This window comes from Erythrolamprus reginae, chromosome 3 (genome assembly GCF_031021105.1).
Source record: "Erythrolamprus reginae isolate rEryReg1 chromosome 3, rEryReg1.hap1, whole genome shotgun sequence".
NCBI lineage: Eukaryota > Metazoa > Chordata > Lepidosauria > Squamata > Dipsadidae > Erythrolamprus > Erythrolamprus reginae.
This window is the reverse complement of record NC_091952.1, coordinates 157398816-157420604: the sequence shown is the minus strand read 5'-3', so window position 1 is coordinate 157420604 and position 21789 is coordinate 157398816. Positions and strand designations below refer to the sequence as shown.

At 38.5% G+C, this 21789-nt stretch overlaps 1 protein-coding gene across 3 annotated transcripts; it reads left to right on the top strand.

Moving 5' to 3' along the window:
- The first annotated feature begins 1327 nt into the window (after nt 1-1327).
- OTULIN (OTU deubiquitinase with linear linkage specificity) lies at nt 1328-20041 on the top strand. Of its 3 annotated transcripts, XM_070747097.1 has the most exons (11): nt 1540-1648; nt 2088-2318; nt 3596-3904; nt 5515-5631; nt 7415-7494; nt 9047-9123; nt 10250-10353; nt 13143-13286; nt 13513-13638; nt 15453-15722; nt 19794-20041. In XM_070747097.1, the coding sequence occupies exons 7-11, from the start codon at nt 10294-10296 to the stop codon at nt 19986-19988; spliced, it is 795 nt and encodes a 264-aa protein (XP_070603198.1). In that variant the 5' UTR covers nt 1540-1648; nt 2088-2318; nt 3596-3904; nt 5515-5631; nt 7415-7494; nt 9047-9123; nt 10250-10293; the 3' UTR covers nt 19989-20041. The 3 variants fall into 3 exon arrangements, with proteins under 3 accessions (XP_070603195.1, XP_070603198.1, XP_070603196.1); XM_070747094.1 differs by lacking the exons at nt 5515-5631; nt 7415-7494 and having other exon boundaries at nt 1328-1648; XM_070747095.1 differs by lacking the exons at nt 1540-1648; nt 5515-5631; nt 7415-7494 and having other exon boundaries at nt 1723-2318.
- Nucleotides 20042-21789: the final 1748 nt, after the last annotated feature.

Here is a 21789-nt window from a genome sequence, read left to right as displayed (position 1 = left end):
TCTACCCATGCAGTTTTCTTGGTAAACTACAAGAGTGGTTTGCAAGCTTTCTGCTGTGCATAATGAATTAACACCTCTACTTTTTTACTAAAATGATTTTCCCCCCCAGCCCACCCCCCAAAAGAAAAAAAACCCTATTGCCATCTCCCTTTAGCTAAGCAAAATGGCCTTACATCTTGGGTGACTTTGCTGGGAGTTTCTTACTCTTGGTTTACATTCCTGGCCTTTTTTGCCCATCCCTTCTTAGTCCTCCATGTGACAGGACAGGACATGAAGGGAACCTTCTTCCTAGCTTTCTCCCCCCACCTCCCCACCCTCAAAATAACATTTCTAAGTACTGCAATACAGTACTTAGTACTGGTGGTAACAGCACTTAGAGAGAGCATTGTTATTTCCTAAGCCTCGCGCGGGTTCCGCCCCACGAAGTCGGAAGCGGGTAAAGTATTCTGCCAGGAAAAGGGCAACGCTTCCTAGCGCTCGGCTCCGCCTCCAGGAGCCGCCTTTCCAAACGAAGTTCCTATCCGACTCAGTCTCTAGAATAGGGGTCTCCAACCTTGGCGACTTTAAGACTTGTGGACTTCAACTCCCAGAATTCCTCAGCCAGCTTTGCTAGTTTTGCTGGCTGAGGAATTCTGGGAGTTGAAGTCCACCAGTCTTAAAGTCGCCACGGTTGGGGACCCTTGCGTCAAGAAAGATGCCGCGATCCAAGGCCAAAAGAGAGGGTGCCAGCCGGCTCCAAAATCCAAATAAAATAAAATAAAAATCTTTTATATCGGGGAAAACTTGACCCTAACAGGCCTCTTGGAACAGCTGGCACAGCTGCAACTCAGACGTCGGAGAAGGAGGGTTACAAGAGGTTGCTATGATTGCGGAAATTGCAGAGCTACGAAAAAGGAAAGTCGCAATGGGATTTGCTTTAGAAAGAACAACTCATCCTGTTTTTTAAAACAAAATTTTAAAAAACAACAAATCGACTTTTATTTCTCTTTGGGGGGGGGGGGAATAGGACCAGCGCATATTAAAAAGAAAACCCTAAAATCCGGCATTGTAAACTCTCTCAACCTTGGAGTAAATGCTATTTACTGTTACTTTTAATAGTGTGTTTCGATATAATTCTCCCCCAGTCCCAGGAAAACATGATCTATCTATCTATCTATCTATCTATCTATCTATCTATCTATCTATCTATCTATCTATCTATCTATCTATCTATCTATCTATCTATCTAATCATCTTATGCACATCCCTTACGGGGGAGAGATCGACTGTAGACAATCTAAGATTAAAGTTTAAGGTTAAAGACAATCTAAGATTCGTGCGTTGGAATGTGTAGGAAAGCTTTTCTTTAAAACAACAACAACATTGCTGCAAAAAAAATAATAATCGGATTATTTTCAGGTTTATATCTGGTGATGCCTGGTGGAGACTGCAGACACATTACTCGAGCTATTCTCGTGGCTGGTTTTTTTAAACTGCAGAGTAAATTCTCCCGGATAATTCAAAGCGAGCTCGGAAGTGAGCTCCGATACGTATTTGTCTACCACACTCCGGAATCTGCAGAGAATGCGGAAGTAAAAGCGATTCCGCAAAACGCCCGTGCGTTCCTTTCTGGTGTCGTTTAATAATACGAGACTTACTGCAATAAAAGGTAATATTACAGATACTCCGCGTAAACTGCGGTTGCCTTGAGTAATTCGAGGCCTCGGAACCCCTCGGTTGCTCTTTTGCAAGTTTCCTTCCCGTTGCGTCTAGTAGGATGTTTGCAAATGATAGCTAACAATTCAGATCTTGAGTTTTTGAAGTCCAATTTCATTCCTCTTTCACGTAGTTCTTACAAGGAGGTCCCCAGTTTAAATAAAACGGGTTTAATTAATAGTAACTTTACTTGGCCCTCTTGGGGCTTACTTACAGTTTCCCATTATAGTAACTTTACTTGGTCCTCTTGAAGCTCGCTTACGTTTCCTAAAGACTTATAGAATTGTTATTTTACGGAACCCTGTTTACTCTTTGTATTCATTACTGTGCCTGTATCTATGACTGCCCAATTTTTTTTCCTTTCTTGTCTTTTGCCGATCTTTTCCTATTAGTCATTAGCAGTCTAGAGCCAACCCTCTAGAGATGAGCACAGATAAAGATGAATGTTTATGCAAGATAGCTGATGATGAAAAAGCTGCTGGGATAGAAGATGAGAATAAACTAACGAAGCAGAAACCTCATTCAGAGAGTCGAGTTTATGCTGATCCCCACAGTACCACGGTGACAGATGATACTAAGCGATTTAAGTTAAGTAGCATCCAAGTACCATCCATCCAAGAAAGGTAAGCACCATCATCAGCTAAATAAAATAGTACATTTAAATGAACAAGCTCTGCTTGTATTGCCCCCGCCCAAATTAGTATATTCTAGTTTGGGAGGAAATGCACATTGTGATAGTGACTAACAACAACCAAGGTTTATGGAAAGGGATCCTTTTTTGCTGTTTCATTTATCAGACTTTCTTCTCATCTCAGATCTAAATGGCTTAAATAAACTTAGTTGCTGAATTCCTGGACCCCTTATTTATAGAAGGCAGCTGTGAGCCAGCTGGGTGACTTTGAGCTAGTCACTCTCCCTCAGCCTAAAATTCAGTCTTACAGGGTTGTTGTTATGGGTGAAATAGGAGGTTGAAGGATTAGATACATTCACCACCTTGATTTGATATTAGATAGATAGGCAGGGTAAAACTTTAGTGGTAGTATTAAATATTGAGCAGTAATTGCTCTCCCATAAACATGTTTGCATTTTTTGCAGTAATCATCATGGATTAGTAAAATGCTGTAGAATACCAATCCAGCAGAAAAAGTCCATTTTATTATTTTGGATAAATGAAAGCCAAAGTAAAGGAAAAAAAATATGTGGAAAACAAACTTTTGTAATATTTTTTCATACCAGAATTAGCTTATTGTTATTGTCTTGTTCTTTTTTCATTATTACTGTGTTATAGCTACCTTCCTTAAATCTAGTCCTGTCCAGACATATTACACTACAGTTTGAAGAATTTCTAACCAACATATCATTGACTTTACTGAGTGAGCATTTGTAGTTTAATATCACCTGAGGATAATAAATTGGACAAGCTGCTTTGCTTATTAAGAAACACGAATGGCTGATAAAATATGCACTGATTTTAGAGTTAAAACTCATAAAAACAAGATTAATTTTCCAAATCTTGAATGTCATCGTAGATTTCCATTACATTTTGAGTTTGTTCCTAGTTTGTTCCTTGTTCCTAGGCCATCAAATTATATTCAACTGCAATATACTTTTAGTTTCCCCATTTTTCTTACAATCTCACGTGAAGAGTAAACATCATGTAACTTTCAAAATGATAAACATTCCTGTAATGGAATATTTCCTGCAATACAATGGATGTTCATTACGCCTTGTGGCAGAGAATTAACTACAAGGTAATGAGTGAGAAACTGAGAAGCATCTGACCATCTTCAAACTGGGGGATTTGGTTAGTCAGGTCTGGCCAAGCACCTCTCCTCAGAGGCCTTAAATTTAATTGTATAAGTAATGCGCCACATACATATATGCCTCTTTTTCCTCATAGCCCTGGGATGACACAGCCAAAGGCAAGGAAGTCATCCGTGCCTCCAGTTATCACCGAAGAGAAACGGAGAAAAGGGTTTTTCGGTCTAGCGTTTTCTAAAGGCAAAAAAGAAAAAGGCCCTCCTTGTGATAAAATATCAAGCACAAGCATCAGCCACAAATTAACTGCCAATGAAGATAGTGCATATCACTTGCAGAGGGCTCAAGTCAATGTCTTGAAATCATCTGAAGCCCATCAAGAAAATTATCCCAAAAGGAAAGAACTGTCTGCATCAATGGTCCCTTGCCCAATGGAATTCTCTGAAGACTTGTGAGTTCCTGTCATCAGTTTTGTTCTGAACATATGTTTCAAAGTTTGTGACTTAGTTAATGGAGGTTTTCTAGGTGGTTAATATATGCATGAAGTATTTTGATGGTTTATATGATGTAGGATCAAAATGTTGGTTGTCGGCAGGCTGTTGTACTAAAAGGAAACATGAGCTGCTATCTCCACTTTCTTGCATAAATTCTTTCTATATCTCCATTATTATGTTTAAGACTTAAGATCTTTACTAAGTGTATTTATTTCTTAACTTGCAGTTCTAACTCCTTCAAAGCCTTGTTTTTAAATCTAAAATTGATTTAGATTTGTCTCATTTTGTTTCCTTTCATTGAATGTCTCTATGTTGGGATTAGACTTGTGGGGGGAACCCCCTTTTCAGTAAGTCAGCCTATTTGGCATTCTAATACTTTTTGATCTTTCAGTAACTATTAGTATTTTAATGACTTGTAAAGCTATATAGGAAGAGGTGGTCCCCTCATGGGAAAGATTTGTGTGATAACATCCTGTTTCTTGTTTCTTTTTATTAATCCAAAATGTTGAGCCATAATATAAAAGTTTTCAAAGCGATTACTACAAAAATAAAGAAATGGAAGACACCGTGAACCCTCAATAAGCAGTTGCGGCCAAAATTTCTGCAATAGTGATATGTCTAACTTATTGTACAGTCTGTTTTCTCTGATGTTCAATTTACTAAAAATTAATAATAATTAACTGTTGCCAACAGAAAAGTATATTTTGCTGTTCGTATACTTAGTGTTGATCTAGCATTATATTTGAGAGTTCCCTTACATCAGAATACCATATATGTACATGTGTGTGTGAATATATATGCAAGGATTGATCATAAAGTTACATTTTTAATGCATCATAACTTCAAATGGTCACTACATAAGATGGTTGGTCATATGTAGTTAGAGAGATACACAGACATACATATCTAAATACACATGACCAACCATTCGAAGTTAAGCTGCATTGAAAATGTGACTTTATTTATTTATTATTTATTTATTTATTCGATTTTTATGCCGCCCTTCTCCTTAGACTCAGGGCGGCTTACAACATGTTAGCAATAGCACTTTTGAACAGAGCCAGCATATTGCCCCCACAATCCGGGTCCTCATTTTACCCACCTCGGAAGGATGGAAGGCTGAGTCAACCTTGAGCCGGTGATGAGATTTGAACCGCTGACCTGCAGATCTATCCATCAGCTTCAGTGGCCTGCAGTACAGCACTCTACCTGCTGCGCCACCCCGGCTCTTTTATGATCAATCCTTGCTTTTATGACCTGGAACAGGGTCCTTGCAGGCTTGCATATGCTGTTTAGGCATTTGGCAACTACAGCCCATTTATGACCATCATATCGTCCTGTCGTTTGTGTACTTCATAATTGGCTATTCACAATTGTTAAAAATGGTCCAGATACATTGGAGTGCAACTTTTGAAATTTCCAGTGAAGATCAAAGTGGATGGGAGGATGCTAGAACACTGCTAACAGCTGATAAAAGGAGCTCAGGTGCTTCTTAGGGACTTAGGCTTTTAGACAAAATAGTGGAGTATCAGCCTGTGAAACCTAAAAGCTACTTTTGTTTTTCAAGTCTTTAAAAATCACAGATTGCTGTCTTCTCCTGCCCAATGGGATGACTTAGCATGCATTTTGATGGTGATGGTGCACCTACCCTTGAGCATCCATGCAGTTTGCTTATTAGGCTCCTGTAAGTAATTCTATGTTCATTTTACTATCTGATGCACATGGTAACACTTAGACACCAAGTTGGCTATTGTTACTGTTTTTTCCCCTTTGAAAATAGCTAAATTAACTTTTTTGAGGAAGGGGGGGAGGAGGAGGATTGGATTCATGAATTTCTCAGAATTTAGAGAGTATTATTTAAGAAGTATGGAAGATATACTTTTTTGTGATGGACTTCCATATATCTTGGAATGCTATGGAAGAGTTTGTGCAGCAGCTTGGTGCAACAAAAATAAAATTGGTTTTACTGCACAAGAGTTAGAGAGGTTAAAGGAAGGTTAGAAAAATACCAATGTAACTCCACTTATGTGGGTCATTAGAACAATATTTGAATTATTATTCTCAGTATTCATTTATATCCTACCGGCCTACATCCAAATTATTTTTAAGCTTCATATAAAGTTGATATGCCAACTAAAAATAATTGAAGTTATTCTTCTAGCAGGCTGGGAAATTTTCATCTAAAACAATGGTTATTAAACTGGGGTTAAGGATGTCATTTTTTATTGTTTGTGTATCAAGGATCCAGTTTGGGATTGACACAGCCGAGATGCTTGTGTAAAACACTTTTTTTGAGATTGGGAAAAGGAGTAATAAGATAGTACCAGTGGTGGGTTCCTACCGGTGTGCTAGGGTGCGCTGTTCAACACGTGTGAAAGCAAAAAAATCACCAAAATCGCACGTATGCATGCATCCCCTTGTGAGATTTTGGTACTTTTTGCTTCTTGTGCAACATGGAAGCAAAATTGTGTGAAGGGGCGTGCGTGCCCGAATTTTCAGGATGCGCGCATAGCACACTGGTAAGCAGCTAAGAGGAACCGGCCGCTGTGTGGTACAGTTTAAGACAGGGGTCCTCAAACTTGGCAATTTTAAGACTTGTGGACCTTAACTCCCAGAATTCTGGAAGTTGAAGTCCACAAGTCTTAAAATTGCCAAGTTTGAAGACCTCTGGTTTAAGAAGTACTGATTTAAAATGACACAGTGATGCAAGAGTAACATCCAACATACCATAAAACTACTTGTGATGAAATTAATCTTTCTGTCACTTCCTTTGAACTAAATGAGAATGTGTGTTTTTTTTTCATCTAATATATTTAAAAGGACTATCACCAAAAGTAAAAGTGGGAAAATAATTTGCAATGCAATATTCCATTACAGCTTTTCTGATGCATAAATAGGGTTGCTTGGCTTCTGCGTTCAGAATATCATGTATTATTATTATTATTATTATTATTATTATTATTATTATTTATTATTTATTGGATTTGTATGCCGCTCATCTCCGCAGACTCGGGGTGACTAACAACAATGATAAAAAAACAGCATGTAACAATCCAATTAATAAAACAACTAAAAACCCTTATAGTAAAACCAAAATCATTCTTATTTTAATTGATTGGGAGTAAAGGACTCATTTGAAGTCACTTGCTCTCAATTAACTGAACATCTAATTTAGAGCATAATCAAATACCCTAAGAGCGGAACACCAGGGCTTCCTTTCCTTTTTCTTTCCAGGGTGATACTTTGTCTGTGCTTTTCCAAATATACTATAGAGGTGCCAATGCTTTGGTATTGATTTTGAGCTTATATTAAAATTAAGTGTGAAATCACTTTCCTCCCCATTCCTTGGATAGAAGGCATTTTATTGTGCCAACAGGTTACCAGGGCAACATTATTATATTTACGTATGTATTTGGTGGGATATCAGCTGCTTTCTTAATAAAATCTAATTTTAATTTCCCTTTCAGGTTTTGCACTCACCAGCAAAATGCATTCTAATCTGGGAGGCAACAATCTGTTAGAGTTTTTATAGTCCAGAGGAGTTAAGGTATGTCTTCAAGTTATTTCCTTTTGAGCAAATATAATTTGGAGTACTTGTAATGTATTTAAAGACTCCTCCCCTTTTCAATGTATATATATTTTTTCTGTCGAATCAACCTAGTATACCCAAATATGGGAGGGAGCTTACTGCTTTCTTTTTTGCCACTCAGCCTCTCCAGGGGCTATTCAAGGCAGTTAATTTTTATAGCCAACAAACTATGTTGTAATCATAGGTTCTTAGGCACTGAACATTGGGATAGAATATTGCTGAAGGGTGATGTTGTGGCAATTGTGGCATCCTGTGCCTTCCTAGAAGTTGGCCCACTGGGGAAGGGCAGTTTCCCTTCAAAACTATATGTTGCATATATGATGCTGCACCTTGAGGTTTGGCTGTCAGCTTGGGCTTGGTCACCGGTTGCTTCTGCTCGGCAGAGATGGCTGAGTCGCTGTGGGTGTTGCTGCTGCCCTTGCTCCTGCTGCCTATAGAAGCCTCCCCCCTCCCACCCTTGCAGGGCAGGCTCAGCTGCAGGCAAGGAGCACTGGCCGTGGCTGAGCCATGTCTGTTGAGGCTGCCTGGTGTCTCGCTGCCAGGCACCTGGGAAAAATAAGCAGGGCCTGCGGGAGAAAGGGTGTGCAGGCAAAGGTCCTACCTAGGAGGCTCCCCTCACCAGGAAGAGTCCGGCTCAATCGCCATCCCATCTAGGGAACTCCCAAGGTGGAGGGTCTTCCCAAGCATGCCGGCGGATGCTTCGGTCAGTTAGAGCTCAGGTGGGAGAGATTGGAGCTTGGAGAGGAGCAGGGCGAAAGGTGAGGCCTCCAGTGACCATCACTATAGAGTGGGAAGCGTGAGCAGCCAAAAGCAGAAGCAGCAGAAGTCTTTCTGTCTTTCCGCTAAGTTCTGGCTCCAAACCCCAGCCAGGGGTGCTCTTCCTGCTCTATTGTGATGGTTGGAGCTGGAACTGGAACTAAACAGATCGGCTGAGAGATGCCATGGAGCTGCCAGACTTCAGTAAGACATGCATCTCGCAGCGCACCCCACCTTCTGCTCCCCCAAAATGCCAATACCATATTTTGTATGGTAAATAAGGCCCTGTCTTATTTTCGGGGAAACATGGTATATTGATAAGAGAGGTGCTGCATTTGTGCACATTCACCTCTGAATAGATTTCAAAGGATGTGCTATCCTAATACCTGTTACACATGGATTAAAATGAAGGGATGGGGGGGAATTCTTCAATACACTGGAAGAACTCCAAATTATACATACTCCTGTGAGGAAAAAAAAAAGATGGGTCTGCCTTAATTTTCACCCAAGTGGTCACTTTTTTTGGTTTTATGTTTGGGCAGAAATTTGAAAAATGATTCAATTGCTTTAATGAAGCAAAGAAAAGGTGCTGCATGAATTCTGTAGCCTTTCTTCCAAATCAGTTTTGCAGCACCGACCAACTTAATTAACAGCTATTACCTGGGAAAAGCTGTCTAGCTCCTCTTGCTGAGAAAGATATCTCTATGAATTCAGTCTTTCCTGTTACTTGAAGTATATATCAATGTTGTTGCAGTGAGGAGGACCTGTACCGTGATGCGGATGAAATAGAGAGAGAAAAGGTGTTACTTGAGATTGGGACAGTTGCTTCAGGTACATTTCAAAACTATTTTTTTATAGCACAAGCCTACGCTGGATAATGCATAAAGCAACACTAGTACTTGTTGACTTTAAAAAAAAATTGTAGATTATGCTGCCCTTCGAAATCAATGTTTTTTCCCCTCCGGGCAGTTTACAAAACAAAAATTTGGAATAAAATTAAAATTACATAATAAAGGCCCAACAAATTGAAAATAAAATAATAATTATGTTTCTATGCAAATATACAAGGTATACGGAATTGGTCAGTAGTTAATCTAAAGTCCTCAGAGAAGGGCGGCATACAAATCTAATAAATCATAATCATAATGGACATCATGACATTAGAATTTGTCAGTGTCAGAGAAAAAGTAGGTAAGTTACAAAATAGAGCTGAAAGGGACCTTGGATGTCTTCTAGTCCAACATCCTGCTCAACCAGGGGACCCTATTTCAAAAAAGTGGCTGTCCAGTTTCTTAACAGTGGATGTAGTATGACTTCAAGTTACTGTACTTAAAAATGTTCATAAGTCATTTGTCAAACTTGTAAAAAAGAATTTAGAAGAAAAGAGTCAATTCCAATATTTAATTTATATTGTCTATGACTTAAAACACCATGTACAAAAATGACCAGTTTGCAAGGCTCTTTCAAAGAGGTATTTAATGCAAATCTTCAATACCAGGAAAGCACTTTTTCAAAGATCTGCATTCATAGCACCCAGGTCTAATTAGTACTCTTGCTGCAAAATTATGCATGCCTACACGTACATAAAACATTGCAATATTTAAGTCAGTAATATTGGAATTGAACATTTTAAAACCAATTCTGGATTTTTATCATGATATGGTTTTTGGTGCATGCACTATCATATTTGTTTTCATAATTGTTGCATCTGTACACAAGAAATACCCTTATACTAGTAAATAAATGGGAACACTTAGAAGACATTACATTTGATAGATAAAAAGTGTATATATTTTATTCCAAGGAGGATCAAACATTCCAGATACAGGGATTCTGCAACCGATAGAAAAGCCTAGCTATCTCCATCTGCAGGTGGAAAGTACTTTTTGAAGGAATATGAAGTAGAGTTTTCTGATGTTTAACATAGTTGTAATTTTCTTCTCTCAATTAAATTCAGATTTTCTAGAAAATAAGCTTAGCATTAAACCTGAAGTAGACATCATGGATTATTGCCAACAAGAATGGCGAGGCAACACATCCCATGCTGAATGCATTCGGAAGGTCTGTTCTCCTGTTTCTCTGTGTAGGGAATTTCTCTCTTCTAAATCCAGAGTGTTCTTTTCTTGAAAGCATAGTAATAAATATAGACATATGCTAATAAAACTAATGATTAATATTTACAAAAAAGACAGACTATAAATTGTTTATCATGCATAAGTTATTCTTTGCATTTTGGATAATTGCAAGATTGAAAAATAAAGTCTATTTTTGGAAGCGGTAAAAGACATGGCCTTTAATGTAGATTTAATCTAACTTATATGGTCATTTTGTACAAAGATGCAGTGTAGGAATAATTATTGCATTCAAATAGTTCAAAGTGCACCCAGCTCTTCTCACTGTGATGTTTCAGTGCAGCTTATGTTTGCAAAGATACGCTTTGTGATTCGATTCCTTTTGTTCAGACTTAAAGGGGAAATTTCTCTGATCAGATGGCATTTATAATTTATTTTATGTGGCTACCCAATTTTAAAATTGCAACTCTGGCCACCTAGAAGATTAAAGCACACAGAAAAAGATAAGAGCATGAACATAAAAACCATGAAAGTAGTACATAAAATAACATAAACTGAGGCCAAATCATTTTTCTGGAGAGGCGGATTCATATAGTGGTTAAGGTGCCAGGTTAGAAATGATGGATTTATGCAAAATTCTGTCCCAATGATTGGTGTGTGTGTGTGTGGAATTTAAAGCTTTGCAGAAGCCAACAGGCGTATGTCCATCCAAATCTTAGGGCAGAGATGCTATTTACAGATGACATGGTTTTAAAGCGGTAATTTGAAGCATAGCCATTCTCCCAGATCTTGTGGAACAAGCAGACACAACAGCAAATAAGTGGCCCTATGAAAAAAATGGAATAATTTTGGCCTGGGTGTCTAAAAACCTTGCAGGTTTGAAAAAGACAGGAAATGGCTAATGCATCATAAAGAATTGTATCAGTTTTGATTCACATAATAGTTGAGAATGAAATCTTACTTTATAATATGTAAAAAGATAACTGGGATTTCAGTTTTGGAAGTAGGTGGATTCTTTTTTTTTTGGTCATTGTAATTCTACTTTAGTGGAGAGGCAAGATGTAAAGCAATGTTTATCAAATTTGGCAACAGTGGGATATGCAAATTTCAGCTCCCACAATTCAGTAAAACATTGATGTAGACCAATTATGCAAGCTAGCTATATAGCAATTGTTCAAGTAAAATAAGTATTAGAGCCAATTTGGTCTAATGGTGAAAGGTACCAGGCTAGAAACTAGGAGATTGTGAGTTCTAATCCCATTTAGGCATGAGAGACGGCTGGGTGACTTTGAGCCAATCACTCTCCCTTAGCCTAACTCACCTCAGAGGGGTTGTTGCAGACAAATAGGAGGAAAGATAGGAGGGAGAAAGAGTATTGGGTATGTTCACTGCCTTGAATTATTTATTAAAAAGAATAAAGATGGGATTTTTAAAAAAAGGTATAGGAATAAAAAAAGAATCTTGCTGCATCACGCAAAAATTCAGGATATTTTGCCAGGATTTGAATTTGTGTGATGATAATGATGCAAATGTCTACAGTTCAATCAGATTTTGTAGATTGCCCAAGTCTCACAAGATTTCAACCAGTTCTAAATACTTATTTTATTTTATTTTGGGAGATTGTCCAAACATGACATTTGGGAATACTATGGATGGAGGAAGGGGTGTGGCCAATGTCATAGCGGCACAGAGTTTCTTGCACTCTGCGGGGAATCCCGAATCCCAGCTGCCTGGAGACCTGGAATCAACCGATTCCAGGTCAGAACCGCCCTGGAGGGGCGGGAGCAAAGAGAGGCACCTTTCGGTGGACTGGCAGGGTGGTTGCAAATTCCCTAGGGAGCCGGTGCCTGCCTCTGGCCAGCAGCTGATGAAGATGACTTAAATGTCATCTTTAGCTGTGCAGGCCACAAATGGAGGACTGATTAATTGAAGAATTCGTTGGTTGCCTGGGTAACATGAATAATCATAATCATTCTGCCACATAAATCCCAGCGACCAGTTAGGTCCCACAGAATTGACGTTCTCCGGGTCCCGTTGGCCAGACTGTCATCTGGCGGGGCCTAGGGGAAGAGCCTTCTTTGTGGTGGCCCTGGCCCTCTGGAATCAGCTCCCTCCAGACTCAGATTCTCACTGCCCCCACCTTCCTCGCCTTTCGTAAGAGTCTCAAGACTCATTTATGTCACCAGGCATGGGGCAATTAGATCAACACACACACACACACATCCTGTTTACAAGATGTAATGTGTGGTTGTGAATGAATTGGCTGACTGATTTTTAATATACAGTACATGGGATTTTAGTACTAATTTTTAATTAATTAGATTTGTTGTGTTGGTTTTGAATCTTGTGAGCTACCCCGAGTTTTTGGAGAAGAGCGGCATACAAATCTAATTAATAATAATAATAACAACAACAACAAGATCTAAGCATACACGCTGGAGAGCGGTGAAATGCCAAAGCTGGTGAGTGTTTGACCGATTTAAGGCTTAAAAGAAGAAAATTAAAAACATAAAGGTGAATAAAGAGTTTCAAAATAGAGTGGCTCTCTAGCAAGTAGAAAAGGCTATAGAGAGACTTAAAGGAACTAGGGAATACTATGGATGATATAGTCATAGTGCATGTATTCAGCAACAAGTTAGCAGTTGTAGGCTAATGGGTGGTTATTAACTTCTGGCAAATATTTAGGATTGGCTTAGAATCTAGATAACTTCTACAACTCCAATATTGTGTTGAGTTAGGTTCCTCTCTATCTGATTATGATTTTTATTTTTAATACAGGGCTATGAAGCTGTTTCACATAAGTTTATTTCAATAAGGAGAGTGCGAGGAGATAATTACTGTGCTCTCCGAGCCACACTATTTCAAGCACTCAGCCAAGCTTGTCATCTTCCTCAGTGTCTCCAGCAAGAAGATCTGACATCGGTAGGCCTCAAATTCAACCATTTTATTTCAAAGGCAGATTTAATATCATTTCTGCTTTGGAGTTTTATTCATCAGCCATAGATACTTATTGGAATATTGATGCATTAAAAAAAACTTTAGATGGGTTATTAAGCTTCTGAGAATAAGAAATTTAATTAAAAATGTGATACTTTAATCATTTTTTCAACTTTTTAACACATTAATATTTATTATCTGACCCTTTTAGTTACCAGAGAAGCTGATGGTCAGATATGAATGGATCACTCGGTGGCGACTGAGGCACGCATGGCCAAGTAAAATGGAAAGCCTGATGGATGAAATTAAAGATTGCTTGATGTTACTAAAAAGAAAGGTATGAGAAATGATATATGGAAATAAAATAGTTAGTAGTCTTGTCTATACAACCTGATTTTAAAAGATATAAAAAGTAAAGCATGTTGGAATTAATTAGTTCCATAGTTAATTACCTGGATTATAATTAATTATATTATGTACAGTATTGAACATAATGGGGCAATTCTTTATTTATTATATAACGGTTTAGATTCTCTTCCAAATGTAAATTTAGTTAGCCATAAAATCAGAATTGTGTAGCATCTTAAAGACAAACAAGCTTATTATTACATTTCATCCTAGTAAACTTGGTCTTCTTCTGGATTAATAAATCTAGTAAATACATTATTAAGGGCAGGATTGTCAGAGAGATGAAATGCAGAAAGTACTGGTGATTGTTCCCTATTGATCATGGTCAAGTAATTTTGGAAGATCCTACAGCCACTCTTGTATTGCTGAGCAGAATTATGTGTGTCTTGAAAAACACCTGAGCTCATGCCACAGATTGGACATATTGTTGAATCCTAGGGCAGGTTTTTCATAATGAAATCTACTTTAAATTCATTTTGTTCAAGAAAGGTCACCAAAAGTCACTGACACTGTAATGAAAGGTTGAAACTATCTCCCATTCTTTAAATGTCACATTTTTTATTACAAATCCACATTCGTTTTATACAGAACCTAACAATTTTATGTTGGGATAAATGTACAAATGATGGAATATATTCGAAGAGAACATCCTTCAAAGTGAAATATAATTCAGAATGCTAATCTAAAACTCCTTATTTTGATATTTAAAATGAGAGAATCTTATCCTAACAATAAAATACATGTAAAAAATGTTTGTCAAAGCTAATCTTAGCTTTGACAAACATTTCTTGCATGTATTTCATTGTTAGGATAAGAGTCTCTTGTTTTAAATTTAACACTGTTGCGCAGGTATGCTTTGAATAGGTGGAGATATTGATTTATTTTAAAATGCCATGAAAGTATCTCGAAAAGCATTTCCAAAAAGTGAATAATGTTAGTGTATAAAAATAAAAATAGATCTGCATGAAAACCCTCGGAGCCGGGATGGCGCAGCAGGTAGAGTGCTGTACTGCAGGCCACTGAAGCTGACTGTAGATCTGAAGGTCAGTGGTTCAAATCTCATCACCGGCTCAAGGTTGACTCAGCCTTCTATCCTTCCGAGGTGGATAAAATGAGGACCCGGATTGTGGGGGCAATATGCTGACTCTGTTAAAAAGTGCTATTGCTAACATGGTGTAAGCCGCCCTGAGTGTAAGGAGAAGGGCAGCATAAAAATCAATCAGTCAATCAAACAAACAAACAAACAAACAAACAAACAAATAGATAAATAAATAAATAAATGCTTAGAAATCAATCTTATGTGTTGCACAGACAATTTAAATGTTAAGCATTTTTTGCAACACATATTTTCACATTTCATCATGCTGGTTCAAGCTGTCATTAATGATATGGAGTTTCTTATTAATATATTACGCATTTGCCTGTTTTAATAAGAGATATATTTCATAAAGTAGTTGTAGTTGATCATGACAATTCGCAATAATTGGAGAAGGATAAATTGCAATTAGAAGGGTTTTTCACCTTTTCTCCTCTGTTTTGACATTTTAAATAGCTTAATTAATGGGTCGGAAATGAATTCATCTGCAGCATATTCAGATAATATTCAAGAGTATCAATTGATTAAGTAGTTGATGGGCTTCAAAATAAGGACTGAATACCAGTTGTGCTGAAGGATCTCAGTTAGTTTCACTAGAAGCATCTTTTCATCCCAGTTATCTAATCACTGTTTGTTTCCTGTTTCAGTGGAAAAATATGACTGACATAAAGCTCTTTGTAGAGAGGCAAGCAGCCTGTGATGAGCTTTTCAGAAGTGAAGAAGAAGAATACAAGCTCTATGAAGCAGTAAAGTTTCTTATGTTGAGCACTGCCATTCAATTGTATGAAGATAGTGAGAAAGGCAAAGAGGTCCCCGTGTTCTCTTGGCTTTTGTTTGCTCGAGACACATCTAGCAATCCTTTCCAATTAATGGAAAACCATTTGAATCAACTTGGTCACACAGGAGGCCTTGAACAGGTAAGCACAATTCTTTATGGATCAAATATTGAATATTTACTATAATGTTAAAAACTAATCTACTACAGTCAATAGCTGTAACAGAATCTGAGAAAGGTCTTGGGAGAATGCGTGAAAAGTAGTGTTGGGTGAAAAGAACTTGCAAAGTTCGGCATGCCGAACCGAACCCAAACTTTTTTAAAAGTTCGGGTTCGGCATTTGCTCAAACACCGCAAAGCGCTGCCGCCCAGGAGGAGAGTGGGGAATCCCATCGTGGGATTCTCCACCTCCTTTTGCTTGCGGCACTGCAAGCAAAAGGAAGTGGGAAATCCCACGATGGGATTCCGGGGGCGGGGCTTTGATGTCACGGGGACTCCTTCCTGGCCGGCCGAAACGGGGAGGAAGGAGTCTCCGTGGTGTCAAAGCCCGGCCCCCGGAATCCCATCGTGGGATTCCCCACCTCCTTTTGCTTCCAGCACTGCTGTGTCATCCTTTTCCGTAAAAATTAAAAAAAGCAAAAGGAGGTGGGGAATTCGCCACCTCCTTGTTTATTTTTATGGAAAAAGATGCCGCAGCGGCGCTGTTCGGGTTCGGGTGCGGGTTCAGCAAACTCACCTGAACCTCACGGCAAAGTTCGGGTGAGTTCGGCAAACCTGAACTTTGTTGGCTTCACCCAACACTAGTGAAAAGCCATCCCAAGGAACAGTCAGATAAAAGACAGCATAGTCTGCAGATAGATAGTGGGTAGGGCAAGGCTCAGAACACACACAAACACATTTTTTTCAGGCTGTAAAGGAGAATTATCCTTTCAGATTTACCAGATTGCCATATTTTTCAGAATATAACACACTTTAGACTATAAGACGCACCTTCCTCTATTGGGCAAGGAAAACAAGAAAAAAAATCTGCCTTTGCTTCCTAGCATCCATCCGATATTCATCTGGCCCATTTGACATGGGCCCGTTCAGCGATGTCGCTGCCCATTCCCTGTAGCCCATTTGCCACTGCCGTGTGTTCCCCACTGCCCATTTGCCACTGCTGTGGCCTGTTTGCCACCATCGCAACCCATTTGCTGCGGCCCAGTTGCCATTGTCCATTTGCTGCCGCTGCGGTCCATTTGGTGTGGCCCATTCACCTGTGCCCGTTTGCCGCAGCCCATTCGCAGGTGCCCATTTGCCACAGCCCATTCACCACTGTCGATCCCTGCCGCCTGGAACTGTCCGTAAATGCAATGCGAGGGGCATGTGGAGGCCAAAAATATGACATGCCAAAGGGTAGGGGTCGGCAGGTAGGCAGACATTTCAGCAATATTTGGTGTATAAGACACAGCACAATTTTCATCTACTTCTAAGTGGGGGCGGGAGTATGTCTTACACTCCAAAAAGTATGGTATGTTAATGTAGATTTATGATAAAGCAGAATTAGCTCATCTGGTGATGATTCCTGAGGCTGACGATAAACCCAAGAAGGCCAAACTAAAGAGCTGCAAAAAAATTGTAGAGCCATTGGTCTAGTTCTTGTGAGTATGCTATAAACATCTGCCTTTTTTCCATTCTGTCTGATAAGGGGAAAAAAATGTTATAAAAATACCAAATAATGCCACCTATCTGTAAAATATTCACAGACTGTATTCATCTAGTTCAATTCAGTTCAGAAAAAAGCATATATCTAAGAGAGTGTCCAGGTCACTGAATAATTTAATATACATTTGATTTGATGATTCAGTTCAACTTACTAGTTTAGCCAGATGGATTTGGATCCGTGTTTAAAAGCACAGATAAGCTGAAGGAATATGATAGTGGCCAGGATTAATATAATCAGATATTGAGTGAATAGAAGTGTCTTCTGCATACATCTGAGCTAGAACAAGGTTGGCTTACGGTGCAATTTTGTTGGGATGCTATTCCAGAGAATAATCACCACAGAATAGTTTCCGGACATACCAATACGTAACCTAACTAGAAGCAAAACTAAATGGAAGCAGAAGTCTCCAATATTCTGTTTCCAAGTTAAGACTTTGTAACTTCATGCCAAAAGTGTATACATCATAACAAATTGACCGCAATGCAGTTCTATCCACTGCAGTATTCAAGGTGACAATGCACATAGAACAGCAGTCTTCAAGTTGAATATAGTTTTTGTTCCTATTTCCATATTGTATATGCAGGCAGCCGCTCACGGAGCACAAAATAGCAATCAAGATGTGACATTATGGTTAAGCAGTTAAGCAGTTTCTTTCTGGAATGACAGTACATAGCATAGATGTTCAAAAGGTGTTAGTATCAATACAACTATCTTGATCCCTTGAAGCAAGAGGTTCTAGGAGTAGTCTGCATATTAGATATCATTTATTCCAGAGCAAATCCAACATTAAGATTCAGGAACTGCACATTCTCTGAGTCTTCGTTTCAGTTGGCTCAGTTTTTAATCCCCATTCAGCCCAGTGTATCAGACATTTTAGTGTGGTTTTAATGTACAGTATATGGTATTTGCATGGTACAGAGTCAGCATACTGATAATGCTGCTCTAAATGCCTTGGTGACTTTGAGAGGGGGGGGGGGGGGTACTTATAACTAGATGATACTTTGTTGAAATCCCTCTCAGGATTAGAGATCAAAAAATTATCCAAAGGCCTGTAAGGTTGAGCACTAGAGCAAAGAAAACGGCCAGGCACAGATTTTTGCACTTAAATGAGCCAATAAAGATCTTTCTGCATATATTACAAACCCATTGATATGGGTGGTATGCTGGTTCCAAGTCAATAATCACAAATCCTTACAGAGATTAAACTCTAGAAGAGAATACCGGATTTGAAAGTAAAAACAAGCATTAAAAAACCAGACACGCTTAGTACATTTAACTTTTCTTTCCCTCTATGTAGTCAATCTGCCTGACTTTGTATAAAAGTACTGTAGAGCCAGGGGTGGGCTACTGCCCGGACAGGGGAGGTGAGGAAGTGGGGTAGCGAAAATGGAGCTCCACCCCAGAGCACACAATTTGCACTGAAAGATGTTGAAAGAAAATGCAGGGCATCCTGCATAAGCCACACCCACAGTGTGGTAGTAAAAATTTTGGTAGCCCTTCACTGCGTAGAGCCATTATTTAAGTTTAAACAGCAGCCTGTATGTCCATGCCTATTTGAATAAGAGATATCAGAGCATTGCTTATCAGTTGTTGTTTTTTCAGTGTGGGAATTGGTTGCCTTTAAGTGTAGTATGGTTTACTAACAATAGTTTTATGTACTGTAAAGTTATTTGGATTCTGCATATCACAAAACATTGCAGCATTTACTTCCAAATGATGCATTGTATGAGAGCCAGTAGATAAAGATGGGAACCATATTGTTGCATTCTAGATAATTTACAGCTAGGTGGAATTTTAAAGGTCAGCCCATGAGAAAGTGTTCTAATTATATTCTTTGGCAGTTACAAATAGACCAGTGAGCTTGCAGCCTCCCACTTGTTAAAAAATGATTGAGGGCTTTGGTCAGAGAAAACAAAAAGTTAAACAACACAGAGAATTGAAAGCCCTGACCAAAAAAGGCTTGAGGTTTACAAAACAGCATCGGTGGAGTGCAACATAAGGAGCTATGAAGAAGCAGAGCTGTAGCTATAGAAGAACAAAGGTATGGGTGAGAAGACCCTCTAGGAAGGTTTCCAATCAGATTGTTAACTGAAGGGGAGTTGGCTTTCAAAGGTTTATAGGTTCTTAATAGAATTTAAGCTTGATAGCCACCAGATGTGTTGGGGTAAAATTATCAGTCTTTCTGCTTAGACTGGTGGATGTTGAAGTCAAACTAGCCAGAAGACAGCAAGTTATTTGCCCTCCCCTAAATTTGGAATAACTGAAACTTCAGGCACATACATACATAAATGGTTTCTTCTTGCGACCATTCGTAAACTTAGCTATATGCACATATAGAAGATCAAGGTGGAGCCTTGTATGTTTGACACAGTGTGTATAGCCTCCTACGTAGGTCACTAGTCCGAAAGCATAGGGAAGAAGCCTATTACCTTTATTCAATTAAATCAAAACTGTCTCACCGTTTGTCTCTTTATAACATCAGATTTTGTTGTCCCTCTCATCTCTTAGGTTGAAATGTTTCTCCTCGCCTATGCTTTGCAGCACACCATCCAGGTTTACCGATTGTATAAGTACAAAACAGAAGAATTCATCACCCTTTATCCCAATGATCCCAAAGAAACCTGGCCCATGGTAACCCTTATAACAGAAGATGACCGACATTATAATATTCCTTCCCGAATGTGTGAAGAGACCAGTTTATAAGCAATATGATTCCCTCCCAGTTATATAAACTGAATAAATGATATAAAAGCAAACTTCTCAATTGGTAATGATATTTGGAGTGTGGCAGTTAATTTAACAACACTTTGGAACACTGAATTCAGTTAGTTTTACTTCCAGATTGGTGGATGCTTTATAGGTAAAAGGGATCAATTGGTAATATGGTATCTCTGTGTTGATCACATTGCAGTTATAGTACATCGGGGGTCAATTTTTACAAGTCTTTTCTTGGAGGAATTGTACCCAAAGTGGGGGTGGGTGAGTTGTGCACTCCCCCAGTATAGAACAGCTGAACATTGTTATTTGGATGACTTGCCAGTAGGTGTCACTACAGGAAAAAGAGACTTAACATATACTGTATATGGTTCCTCATGTTGCCTTCATAGGATCATTTTATAATATTTCCATCGGGAAGCTCATGTTTAAAATAAAGCTTGTTTTGTTTTATGATTGTCTACTTCAGTCTATAAAGTGTGACTAATCCATTACACAGAATAGATTATCAACATAACAACAATGGCTGCTTGTTCAAATGTTTGTCGAAGTGCGCCATCCAAACGTGCATAATCCTATTTTGTAAGGATGAAATTGTTGGCACTGAAATCTGTTGTGTAAATCCCTAGCAGATGAACAATAATGGAATTGGTTCAATAGAAGGATGAAATTGTTCCCTATTATTCTTAATTATTTTAAGGAGATGGATCCAGAGTTCAAGAGACTGACCTTTGGATCTTTATAAATTAAACAAAACATTTTCTTTTGTAAGTGAAATGTTTTATATAAGCATTCAAACCATTCAATATTTGTATCAAGACTTCCATTCTATTTTTTTCCTGTGTATTGCTTAAGATGATCTTGCTGGTTTCCTTGACAATAAACTCTGGCTTATTTTACAAGCCATATAGGGTCCTTGTCCACCTCTATTTCACTGGTGTTTTAGCTATTTATATAGTCGTCTGAATAACTCTTTAAAAAATAACTCTTAAGTACAACAATCGATCACTGACCAATATAATTTATGGAAGCCATCATTTGTTGGCTTCCATAAATTACATGCTATTTTTTTGACAGGGAAATAAAATTCTGGACTGGTTTCAGAATTTAGGATCACAGAATTTGAAGAACTCTTTGAGACCATCTCTCCTTTGCAGACTCTGTAATATAAGGATAAGGCTCCTGCTATCTTGCCAGGCAGTCCTCCAACTTCTTCTTGTAGCATGAATGGAGGCAGGCCACCTGCTTTGTTACTATAGACTTCTCATTATTAAATTGTCCCCTGAAATTTTAGCTCTGTAATCTTATCACCAAATGGTTCTAGTCATGCCTCTGACCAACAAAAGAATCTGTCCCATCATCTTTTATCAGATATAGCATGTTTCCCAACCTTGGCAACTTGAAAATACAGTATTTGGACTTCAACTCCCAGAATTCCCCAGCCAGCGAATGCTGGGAGTTGAAGTCCAGATATCTTCAAGTTGCCAAGGTTGGGAAACACTGAGATATAGTATACCTTAATTTTCTGCTTTGGACACTTCACATCCCAGTTTTTCCAGTCCGCTCTTCTAGGTTAAAACTTGCTTTATCTCTCACATTAATGGTTACCTTTTCTAGATACATTCAGTTTCTCAATATATATATATACATTGCTCAAAAAAATAAAGGGAACACTCAAAAAACATATCCTAGATCTGAATGAATGAAATATTCTCATTGAATACTTTGTTCTGTACAAAGTTAAATGTGCTGATAACATGTGAAATTTATTGTCACTCAGTGTTGCTTC

Coding starts and splice junctions, on each gene's coding strand:
- OTULIN (XM_070747094.1), top strand. CDS start 2,119: ATGAGCACAGATAAAGATGAATGTTTATGCAAGATAGCTGATGATGAA. Junction 10,354..13,142: donor ATGCTGAATGCATTCGGAAG/GTCTGTTCTCCT, acceptor TTTTTAATACAG/GGCTATGAAGCTGTTTCACA. Junction 13,639..15,452: donor TGATGTTACTAAAAAGAAAG/GTATGAGAAATG, acceptor TTCCTGTTTCAG/TGGAAAAATATGACTGACAT.